General features: G+C 51.0%; 1 protein-coding gene across 7 annotated transcripts in view; it reads right to left on the bottom strand.

Annotated features, from left to right (window-relative positions):
• Positions 1-1,773: 1,773 nt before the first annotated feature.
• FOXN3 (forkhead box N3) overlaps positions 1,774-12,237 on the bottom strand; it is a 361,268-nt gene continuing 350,804 nt past the window's right edge. For 5 of the 7 annotated variants that reach the window (XM_028155882.2, XM_008148413.3, XM_028155886.2 and 2 more), the window contains one exon: positions 6,210-8,079. In XM_028155882.2, coding sequence (XP_028011683.2) covers positions 7,548-8,079 — 532 coding nt within the window. In that variant the 3' untranslated portion in view covers positions 6,210-7,547. Of the gene's footprint in view, positions 1,836-6,209; positions 8,080-12,237 lie in introns of those variants that run through there. The other 2 variants (XR_008556053.1, XM_054715840.1) reach the window with 2 other exon arrangements.

Here is a 12,237-nt window from a genome sequence, read left to right as displayed (position 1 = left end):
TTCCCTCCCTTAGGGCTTTCACAAGCCAGGGCCAGATTTTTGCTCCTTTCGGTGGGATGGTCAACGTACCCAAGAGGTGAGATCAGCATTTTGGAGGTGCTCCATTTTGACCGAGTTCCCTTAGCTGTATCTGATGATCCTCTAACTGGTGTCTCCTGTCCAGCCACTTGGAGATTTTACAGGGGTGGGGGACGTCCAGCCCGCAGGCCATAGAAGGCCCACGGAATCATTGGGTCGGGCCTGCCAAAGCATTAGGGGCGAGTTCATCAAATGTTTGACCAAATATCGCAGGCTCAATTTTAAGCTGATAATTTTGTATGGCCTTCGAATGATGTTATAAATATCCAAATGGCTCTTGGCAGAAAAACGGTTCCCCACCCCTGATCTAGGAGGACACGCCACCGTTCTGAAGGTGATTCCAACAGTGGAAATGGAAATGGAATTGGCAGGATTGCTGGCAGACACGCGGTCCCCAGGTGGCCACTGACCTCACGGTAACATCCCGACCACAGGAGCTCCGCCTGGGCATCCTGGACAACCAGTGAATGGGGCCGAGCAGATGGGTCGTGGCTGAGCCTGGCTCCCCTGGAGTTCCTGCAGATCTACCGAGCACACGGGCACACAGAACGACCACACCAGGAGCCAGCGAAGCTCTGTGAGACATCTCCGTACTGCTCTGGCTGGGGACAGTGCGCTGTGACCTAGCACTTGTCCCAGCCACTCCCCTTCCCCTTCAGCTCCTTGCTGGCTCTTGGTGTGTGCGTGTTGGGCGGGGAGGGCGTTTCAGTGGTGCTGGGGAGGTCCTGGACGGTGAGAATCTAAGGCTTAGAGAAGTCATCACAAGAAACCCTCAGCCCTGCGATAGGCCGGCAGGCTCTAGGCCTGAAGTCTAGTTTATTATTTGGCAGCTTCCAAATGGAAGGTCGATCTGGCCCGGTGGCTTGGTTCGTTGGAGGGTCATACAGTGCAGGAGGAGATCGTGGGTTTGATTTTGGTCAGGGCATGTCCAGGAGCAGCGGATGTCTGTCTGTCTCTCAATCTCAGGGGACGAATGAAGGGGAAAAAAACCCCACAGAGGTGGATCTGTCTTGCCCACAAGCTCCCAGGCCCTCGATGGAAGGCCTGCTGCCCAGTAACTCTGCAGACGAGCGCTGGGATTCCCGGGACCCACAGGGGAGCCGTTTCGGGCTGCCCACGTGTGTATTTGCAGACAGGTGTGTGATTTCCCACCAAAAGGAAAGCATGCATGAAGATGGGCACCACTAGTGCCACTGAGACCGGAACACAGGTAAGAAGCAGACATGCACTTGCTACTCGGCAGCACTTGCACGTGGAGATACAGCGCACACAACACCACGAGGCCGTTTCTCGTCAATTGATGCAACTCAGTAATTTTTATTGCAACTGGAAGACAATACATCACAGAAACTTTATGGTAGGTCTGGGGGAAAGTGTTATTTACAATAAATGATGAAATAGTTTGTCTTTGGCAATATGATTACATATGAAGAATGCGAAACGCAAGGATGGATACCTCCAAAGCAACACCATCAGGTCCCTCAAGTTCGGCCGATCGTGCCTGCCTCCTCACTGCTGCGGAACGCGAACGCAACTGAATGCCACCTTCCTTCTGCTCGGCGGCTCTCCCTTTCTAGTCATGACATTGGCAGTTTCATACAGAAAATACAGAAAGTAAAATTGGCTTCAGAACAAGTATGACTCTAATACATTAATTTGGCCATGTAGGTCTATTGGCCAGCAAAGGTCAGAAGGTCGACCCTAAGCCTTGAGAGTAAACCTCTGGGTCTTCTGATTGCTTTATCACTGTTATTTTTCTGCAAAACAAAAACACACCTCAGAAATGTTACAGAATCAAGAGTATATATATATATATTTTTTAAAAAATGGTACAAGTGTAGAATGCTTCCCACACACACACGGATACTGTTTCCTCCACATTGTCACCACGGCAGTGTAAGTGGTGAGTGAATGACACGGCATGGAACTGGTTACTGAACCGGCTAGGAGCTTGGATGGCCTCCACGTACATTTGCAGGAGAAGCTGAATGTTTACAGAACTGCAATGGTGCCAAGTTTCATCTTAAAATAAAAGGGGGGGGGGGGGCGCATGTCGGGGAACTCAGGCCAGTCATGAAAGGATGAAATACAATGTCTAGGTTTGATAGGTTCGCCATATCGAAGTCGTCGAGAATCCAATATGGAATATTAGTTATTTGCAAAAGCAGGGAAGGCTGTTCTCCGCTTTTGCAAACGAAACACAGTGGAAAACACTGTTGTGTATACCCCCAACAAATACTCTTGATTTCAACGCTAACGAAACGAACAGGACGGGGACTTGTGAGCACATCACAGTCAGTCAGAAGTGATCTCTCGCCTAGGTCTGATTTCAAAAGTACGACAGACAGCAGGATACAGCACCATACACACATCGGTTTCGGCTGTGAAAAGATGGTTTTTTAAAAATCGGATTTTCCCTCCTTAATTTTTTTTTTTTTTGGTCGGCGAAGCTAGCACTTGTTAGAACTGTGGAAGAATGGCAAGGTCACACGCATTTTTTTTTTTTTTCATGATAAAGCAACCGAGCTGATGAGTCTGTGCTTAATTCAAGGATGACCAGTAGGAGAGAGAGGAAACAAGGAGTGAACCCCCAGGGCGGGCGGGTGCTCTCTCGCAGGGAGAGGGGCTGACAGGTGAATGTCACAAAGGTGGGCGGGTCTATACAGAACACTGAATGCCGTGTGTAAATCCTCGTGAAACTCCGGAGACAGGAACACCACACAATGTATACACTTTGATTTACACATTCCGTTACAAAGGGGAAAAGGAGGACACCATTACAACTGTGTAACTGCATTAACTGCAATAGAAACCAAAGTCCCGAGTTTGGCAGGTAACTAAGAGAGGGTTATCCACTTAGGTTATATAGCAAAAGTGTGGATGTATATTATATATAGTAGTATAAATAATAAAAAAGTATTATTTAAATTAGATCACAGTGCTGCATTATGTGCATAACAGTGTTTGATATAGTATTGGAGGGCCGGGACCTATGACACTAAGGATTTAACTGTCAACACTGGTAAGTCACAATCGGGGGGGGGGGGGGTGGTGGTGGGGCAACGACGACACAGAGTTCATATGTGTTCTTTTGGTGGCAAAAAAAAATAAAAAATCCTGAAGATGAAAGAAAAAACACTTCTCTACAGAATCATGAAACTAAATTGCAACATCTGGGCAGCTGTGATCCACCAGAAAGGACTCCCAACCTGAATCAAGTTTAAAGGGAAAGAGAAGTCACATTGAACCCATCCAGGCCCATAGGGAAGACCCTCCCGTGTAGGTCACTTGTACGCAACTCTGACTCCTTCTCCAAGAGCCCTTCCGCCAGAGGCCCCGGGCCTGGGCGCAGCCTTTGGCGCTGAGCAGTCCTGGGGTGTGCCAGGGGGGAGCCGGGCACAGGAGCCATCCAGGCGGCATTCACTCTGCAGAGCCCACAGCCACACGCCGCCCCTCAGGCAGGAACAGCGCTCAGAGGAGTGGCCTCCTGCAGGATGCCCCCTGGCAGTAACGGCCGGGCCCAGGCCGAGTGCTTCTCCAAGGAACACCAGTTCTTGGGAAAGGCCTCTGACACCTGCCTTCGCAAACACTCAGCCCCGCTCGACGGAAACAGCCGCGGCGGTCTCGGCCACGGCTGTCTCCAACCACCCTCTCCACGTGGGTTTGGGCCATCTTCAGGTAAGACAACTTGACCAAAGAACTCTCAAGAGTATACCGACTCGAGGGGGGAGGGGACGTAGGAGCTTATGGTAGAGTATAAGGCTGGGGAAAAATCTATGACGCAGACAAACCCTTTCCACAGAGTACTAGTAGGTAAAGATAAAAGACCACTGGAGTAGCATAAAAATAACTGTCTATGTGTATGTCATTTAAGGAAAAAGAGCTACGTACGGCCTCTTTCTCTTAAATGTGTCCAAGGGCCAACAGGAGTAACGGCAGATGTCACGGTGCAGACGTGTCCACTGCTTCCCCAAGCATCTGGAAATATTGCTATATTTCCCCGCACCCCCCCCCCCCCCCCCGTGAGTAGGTGAGATACTGGAATGAACGACACGTGAAACGCCACTTCTCCCGCGGGAGACACGAAGGCCAGACCGCCGCAGCCCTCGAACGGAGCCCGGGCGACCGGTCGGACTGATGAATACACAGGCTGGTGTGGAAGCTACAGAACACCTGACGTTTGGGAAGGAATTCCAAGACTAAAGTGAAGGACACGCAAGCAAAACACTCTTTCACAAATAGGCTTGTGCTTAAATTCTCTGCTGCTCCTGGACGAGGGGCGGGGAGGGGTGCTCCTGCCCCCCCCCCCCCCCCCGTGGTGAGGGCGTGGACAGCCTCCTTCGGCAATGAACTCACTACAAACGGCCACATACACATTGATTTTCCCCCCCCCTAAACAATCGAAATACAAAGTTTAAACACAATTGAGCCATTGTTTTGGTTATGCATAATGTGTATGCCCCCCAAAACAGAAGGAAAATAGAAAAAAGTACCCTCACTAAAGTTTTCCCTGCCAGTCCCCCGGCAGCCCCTGCGGAGGGGCCGGGGGAGCTCAGGAAAATAACACTTAGAAAGCTGCCCAATGAGGTATTTATGCAAAAAGAGTGGTTCTGGAGTTAAGAACGCACTTTTGTAAGATAGTTATCTAATTCTCAAAAGAGATCAGAAAAGTAAATCACACACATTGCATTTTATTATTTTCTAAAAGAGGTCTTTGCTCCTTTAGAAAAATGAAATGAGGGGAGACAGCCCACCGCGGGGGGTTTGAATTGGAAGAACCCCCCCCCTCCTCCCTCGCCAGAAACAGCCCTGAACCTGCTGTAGCTGCCTTCTGGAGGGAAGTCTACATTTTACCCGGGGGTGGGGGCCGGGGTGTTTCCTGGGCTTGATCAGGTGACAACACAAATCCGTGTCCCTCGGGTTTCAGAGCTGTGCATGGCTTTTGGGGTGTCGAATGCTGGGTGAGATACTACATCCTTACTCCCTTCTGCCCCCTGACCGGATATGCTGGAAGAGTTCAGGTTCAGATCACCAAGTCGACCTGGTGTACAGGCGACTTTTTCAGGGTCTCTCATCAGCAGCCACAGGAAGCCGAGCGTGAGGCACGCAGCAGTTCCCTGCCCCGCACCCCAGGGACGGAGGTCCTGCCTGCCTGGCGCTGACCCCGGGCTCCACACTGGCCCGATTTTAAAAACCAACACGACCCACTTCCATCCCTCTCCGTCATATCCTGAGCCACAGTGGTGGGTGTTTCTATAGGTGTTTTAGAATTTCCCTCCATTCGGGTGGAAGATCACATTCTTCTAGAGGTTTCTCTTTGGGGCTCCCCCAGTCGTGTTTAGGCAAAGAGAACAGGAGTTTCTGGGCTGCGGGGCTTCGTCCTGTGGTCTAAACGTCGCTCTCACAATCTCGATGGGCTGAATTCCAGGCTGGTGCGTGTGCGGAGGTGGTCGAGGTGGCCAGCCCCTCGTTCCCGCCGTGACACGGAGTCACAGGAAAACGGTGGGGCTGGCCCTCCGGACACCTGTGTCGCTTCCCCCTTGGCATGACCCCTAACTCACACCCTCATCGAATAAGGCCCATTAGCGTGTTTCCCTTCTCCTGGCGAATTTGCATAATCATCCACTGCCTTTTCCCTTGGACCAAATGGCGGTGATGGTTTCCCCAGTCAGCGTCCCCTAATTCTCTCGATTCTATCCTACACACTCACTACGAAGTTTGCCCTCAAATTATTGCGTCGTGATAAACCTGTCCAGACAAGAGAGAAAGGACACACTTTCCACAGAGAATCAGAGGGGGTTGGGGCTCAAGTGCACACAAGGCAGGCCCTACCGGAACGTGAAGATAGTTTTATATTGCAGAGTTAGTTCCCCAACAGTCAGAATTTGTCCCTGAAGAAGGTTAAACCTTAAACACCTGCTTCAAAAAAAAAAAAAAAAAAAAAAAAAAAAAAAAAAAAAAAAAACCAAAACAAAATAATTGGGGAAAAAAACAAACAAACAAAACAAAACTAAAGGAAAAAACAAAAGAAAACCCAAAGAACCTCTAAGCCTAAGGGCTTAAACATTAGAGGCATAGCCTTTTCTCTAGTTTCTATATTTATATGAAAATAATTCATGCTTCATGCTAAATACATTATTTACCTTACAAGAACTTTATTTTTGAATAAAAAAAAGTTTGTGTTTTTATGATTTTTTTTTTTCCTTTTTCTTTTAGAAGGAATCCATGCACTGTGGATCAGAAATTTCTGCTGGCTACAACGGGCTGACTGTGGAAATCACTGATTTTTGCAAAGGTGGATCCTGACATTACTTGCAAACTCCATTTTGAGGGCAGTATAGGAGTTTCCTTTTGCCTTTTTGCCACATTTTCCTTTTTTTGTGTGTGTGTGTCCATCCATGTGCCTTTCATCTTTTAAAAATAAGACCACAATACTAATGGCAGGTTCCATAGCTTTTTGCTTGTTTGTTTTCACTTGGATCAAATAGTTTTGACAGACAGAAACAGATTTGTACCATTATTTCCTTCCTTGACAGCTATTGTAATTTCCTGGACTTGATTTTCACTTGGGCAGTTAAGAAAAACAGCCTGTTTGTGGCTTTTCTCTCACTCTCGTGTGTGTGTGTGTGTGTGTGTGTGTGTGTGTGTGCAGGGCCAACCCTTCAGGCTTATGGCTTGTGGAACATTCTCTTAATTTAAGATAGAACAGAATTCATTGATTAGGAACATCACTAAAAACTGACCCCATTTCCTTTCCTTCGTCATTGACACCAGTGTCCGTGAATGGTCCGGGGTCCACCGCGGGGCACCAGGAGGCTTCAGGATTAAGCAGCCCTGAGGCCCGGTGACCCCGCCCCCCACCCCGCACGCTGGGGGGCAGCCCCAGGGTTTCCTGGCACAACACGCTGCCGGGTGCCGCAAGCTTGGGCCTGCTCCTGGGGGGCGAGGGGCTCTTCCTTCTCCCCAGGTGCCTCACGCACATTCGCTCAGTGAACCCCACTTGGGGGGGACATCCTGACCTTGTAAACCTAACGGCTGGGCCTGCCCGATGATGACTTTGCCTGGTAGGTGCCAAACACGGGCTTTGCGCGGCATCCTCCTGCCACCCCTGCGGATCCAGCCACGGCCTCGGGCCAGCGGGAGGAAGCAATGATATAATTTTGGCTTTTTCGGTTTTGTCTTCAGATAATGAGAAGCGTTTGTAAAACAGCTGAATGTCAATGAGTCTATGGCTTCAATCTCCTTTAAACGTAAAATTCTCAAGGGTCCAAAACAAAGGGAGGGGGGGGGGCAAATTAGAGAAGAAAAGAAAGCAAAAAAGGAAAGAAAGAAAACCAAACCCAAAACAAAAAGAAAAGAAAAAAAAAAAAAAATTGCTGATATTGCCACAAATCATTAGAAATCTCCTGACATGCTGAAACCAAATGGCCGTTCAGTTCAAAACAAATCGGTGACTTTTTTTTTTTTTTTTAATTTTTTGTGGTTTCCTTCTGCTCTTTCTGCCCCTTTGCCGTCCGATTGGTGATGTTGTTCAAACAGGACCGAATCCCTGCCAAGTGCAGGAGCGACCCCGCCGCCTCCTTCATCTCCTCGTCGTCGCTCTCGGGGGGCTTCTCCGTGCGTCTCTTTTTGAGGGGCAGCGTGTCGCTGGGCACCCGCCGGGCCTTGGCGAGGTGCTGGCGCTTCTTGTGCGGGGCCGCGCAGCCGCCGTCGGCGGGGGCCTCCCGCGGGCCGTGCTTGCGCTCGTCCTCCTCCGCCTCGCTGTGGCTCTCGCGGCTCGGCACGCTGCCCTCGCTGCCCTCCTGGCTGCCCTTGGCGGCAAACTCGTAGTGGTCCTCGGCCGAGGAGGAGGAGACCGAGTCGCTGGCGGGCGAGGCGCTCCTGGCGGCGGCGGACTTGGCACTGCTGTAGTTGTGATCCTCCTTGGGGTCCCCGCTGACCACCGGGGAGCCGCACGACGGCTCGCTCTCTGTCCGCGTCCTGCCGCTGCCCAGGCCGTTCCTGCGGGCGGGGGCGGAGGGGAGACAGAGAGGACACGGATGAGACCGGGAGATGCGGCCCCCGCAGCCCCCACCTCCCCGCTGCGCTCACACTTCAAGCCCCTGGAGGCGCAGGCCCCGTCCTCCCGTCGCTGGCATGTTCGCATGTTCACTGCATGTGTGCGGCTGAGACGCCACAACAACACGCTTCAGAGGCGACAGCGGTGCACACAGGGTCTCCATTTGAAACCGTAAGGATGGAGCTGTGCTGGGCCAGCACGGAGGGACGGACACCCGGACGGTGGCCGGGTGCTTCCACGGAAAAACCTGCGCCCCGCTAACGCTATGTTAGGAAGACTGAACCCCGCGTGCAGGGAAAAGGGGTGCCTGCCGTGTGGGGACGGGTATCCACTCAGGCTTCCCTCCGTCCCCCATTCATCCTGCAGATATTCACTGAACACCCCACATGAACGCATGGCCCGGGGAGGGTCCTAGGTGGGATCAGGTACAGACTCCGCCACATAGACGCCGACAGGCCAGCAGGTCACGGTTAGGCCACAGAAGAGGGTGCACCCACCAGACGCCTGAGAATCTGCATAGATGACAGCATTGAACTCCAGAGCGGATGTGAGCATCCTAACTGTACAGGTGCCACAAGGAGGATCTGGAGAAGTTTAGGGATTTACGTAAGAGCCCCACAGCTCATAAGCAGCAGAGCCACGATCGAGCTCTTAGCTACCCCATCAGACGCGCTCCGCTCCTTTCCGATGCCCCCATGACTCAGTTCCCCGTCATACATCCCCATCAGAGACTGACAGCACTTGCCACGCCTGATCATTTTATCGCCTCCTTATGTCTAGCAACGAACAGACCTCTGTGCTTCCTCAAGAGCCAAGTGGGAACAGAGACTGCACCCACCGCACAGGGTCATGGGCCCAGCGCCCGCTGTTAGCGCAAGGGCTGTGGCCCCAAGTCCCGGTGAGGCCGCACGCTCCTTGGGGTGGGCACCGATCCCGTTTAGATGGCCACTGTGATACGATGGTGTCCGGCACAGCAGGTGTTCAGGAGGCTGGGTGATCAGAGAGGTGAATCCTCAAGGGAGGGAAGGGCTACTTCGAGTGGAGGGGACAGAGGAGGCCGCAAGCAAAAGGTATGTGGCAGGGATGGCTTCTGAAGCCGGAGGCGAGGGCTGAAGGCTTGGGGCAGGGAGGAGAGGCTGTACGGCACCACCCGGCCCTCTGTCTTGTGAGCTCATCCACCTGATGATACGTTTCTAGGCGATCTGGGCCACATGAGCACACTTTTCCTTCCTGCAGAACCCCAAGTCTAGGTCCTCCACAGAGAGGAGTCCCCATGTCACCACGTGGTGACCTGTTCCAGGTCTGTGCTTCCCGTATCAGCGTCAGCTCCGTAAGGCGGGGCCCAGTCACTTGTACCTCCCCAGGGGCTAGCGCTGTGTCGGCTGCAGAGTGGACACACAGCAGAGAGCAGGAAGTCTGGGGAGATGACTGCGGACCTCCACCAACACGCCTTATCGGATACTCCCTAAGGATATGGCCCTGGAAAGGCGATGGGGTCAGGCCCACGGATGAGCTGTGAGCCCCGCTCCTTTCTCTCCTGCCAACCCTGGGGGCCTATGGGCTCAGCAAGACTCTGGTTGCAGCCCCGACAGCAGCTGAAAAGGAGGCGAGTCCCTCTGGCAAATGGTGTAGCAGGGAGTGAGGTCAAGGGTCTCCCTCCCTTCGGTGCCCTCCTAAATGTAAGCTGGTGGGAACATGCACCAGGTGGTGGCATGCACCAGCACAGTAATGCGCACCAGCAAGATACACGAGGGCCAGTATTAGCACTCAACCTCTGCTAGATGCCTCAAGACCTCCACGACCAACCCCGCCAATCACAATGTGTGCATTTGCACAATGTCGTCCTAGCAGGTTCCAGAAGGGCCCCAGGTTGTCCTGTTCTCTAGGATCCAGATCCATGCGACCCTTCCCCTCCAAGTACTTATAGAAAGAACCTGGCTTGTAAGACAGACAGACAGACAGACAGACACCCGGCAAGTTTATTTGTGACCTTTAGCACGCCCTTCTGCCTCCCAGGGCAGTGTGACAAATGAAAAGTCCCATCACCGAGGGCAGCTCTCAGCGGGCACGGGAGAGTTCTGACTTGGCCTCCCCTCTTGTCAGATTGCTCGCTGCTGCGCTGTGCTTACCCCGAGTGGTGCCATTTCTGTCTGTTCTGGCTCAGGAGCCGCATGGGAATGCAGCACAAAGTAGGAGCAAAGAGGCCCGAGGGAAGAAATGCTTCAGGGGCTTGCCTGTCAACACGGCCCTGAGCTGTGGGGAACGGCGTCCGCGATATCTACGTTCGGCAGACTTCCTGCTTCTTGGCCGCCTTGGGGGACATAAAAGTGGCCAGGAGAGGATGCCTGTGAGGTGCTACCGAATAGGAAGCTCTGTTAATGGAACTAATTGCACAGGTAGCTATTAATAGTCATGACGGCAAATGAAAACGGAATCTCCTGGAACGGCTCTCTCGGTCTTTGTTGTTTCTGGTAACTACTGTTGAATCTAAACATTAATTCAGTAATGAGTCTGCCAAACTAGCAAGAAACAGTTTCAGGGTGAACTCAACTACACTTGGGTGAGTGAACGGGGCTTTTTTCTAGGCTTTTAGAAAAGTCAGTTCAATCCCGAATCCTTACCTTTTCATAACATGGGCTTATGACTCACTTTACTACCTCAGTGCAGCAGACTATGATACCGCCCTGAACATATGTGGAGAGGGAGGGAATTGTGAGTGCAAAAGATTAGGAAATAAGGCAAGTGCTGCAAAAATCTAATTCTCAGGGAATCTAGGGGGAAGGCATTTGGTGTTTATCATGCTTTTTCCTTCTCTTTGCACAGGTTTAAAAAACAGGTTTTCTAAATGTTTTTATTGATTTTAGAGAGAGTGGAAGGGAGAAGGAAAGAGAGAAACATTGATGTGAGAAACATCAATCACCTGCCTCCTGCACGCCCCCTACTGGGGATCAAGCTCACAACCTGGGCATATGCCCTGAATCGGATTGTGACCTCCTGGTTCATAGGTCCATGGCTCAACCACTGAGCCACAGCGGCCAGGCCCAGCTGAGGTTTTAAAAAGCAAATCCTCTGTTGGAGAAAGGAACCCAAATTTAGGTCACCAGGATTTCCACAGATTAAGTTCAAGCAGATATTGGAAAAGCAGCTCATAACCGAAAATCACCAAACATGTCAGCAAACAGGCCACCGGGAACACATACATGTAAAAATGCTTGTAACCAGCCAGGTCACGAGAATGGCGGCACCCTCGACGGGCTCCCGGGGGGAAGTAACCGCCTGCACAGGCAGCCGGTGCAGATAAAGTCAGCCCCAGCCCCAGCCCCAGCTCCAGATGGGACCAGAGACAAGAAGAGCCTCCCCTGAGAGTTTTTAACCACAGCCTGAGGTCTTGTGGGTACGAAGCCAGAATTCTACTGTGTGGACCAGAGACCACAAGCTAAATTTAGTTTAAAGTGCCCAACGGTGCCTACTGTTGAAAAACACACACATAAACCCTTTCTGGAAGAACCTAACTTGAAACGCAGGCCACAGAGAATTCCCACGGATGAGATTTTAAGAAACATAGGTTCATAATCCAAAACCCATTAAACATAAAAGAAAGAAGCCACTGTAAGCAAGAGACAACAGGAACACATACACAAAATTACAGATTCTCAACTGAGTCTACAAATATTGAAGTAACTAGGTACAGAATGTAAAGATGCATAATGAAACAAAAGAGAAGGAATTGAAACACATTGGGAAGGAAGAATAGATGATTAAAGCCAGGCAGACAGATTTTGGGAGGCATCAGGTAGAATTTCTAAAGCTGAAAAATAGAATCCCTGAAATGAAAGAACTCCGTGGGAGCCAGAAGAGAAAAATTAATGAATCAGAAGACGGATCTGAAGATAATATATATAAAATGCAGCACAGAGAGACAAAGGGATGAAAAATATGAAAGAGAGATTGGGCAACATGGACTATAATAAGCTAGCCCTCTAACCTGGAGTTCCAGAGTGAAAAGGAAAAAATGGAGAAGATCCAATATCCGAATAAAAAATGGTTGAGCATTTTCTAGTTTGGATGAGGGTACCAATCCTCAGATTCAGAAAGCTAAC

This window comes from Eptesicus fuscus, chromosome 5 (genome assembly GCF_027574615.1).
Source record: "Eptesicus fuscus isolate TK198812 chromosome 5, DD_ASM_mEF_20220401, whole genome shotgun sequence".
In the NCBI taxonomy this organism is placed as follows: domain Eukaryota; kingdom Metazoa; phylum Chordata; class Mammalia; order Chiroptera; family Vespertilionidae; genus Eptesicus; species Eptesicus fuscus.
This window is presented reverse-complemented; position numbering and strand designations above follow the sequence as displayed.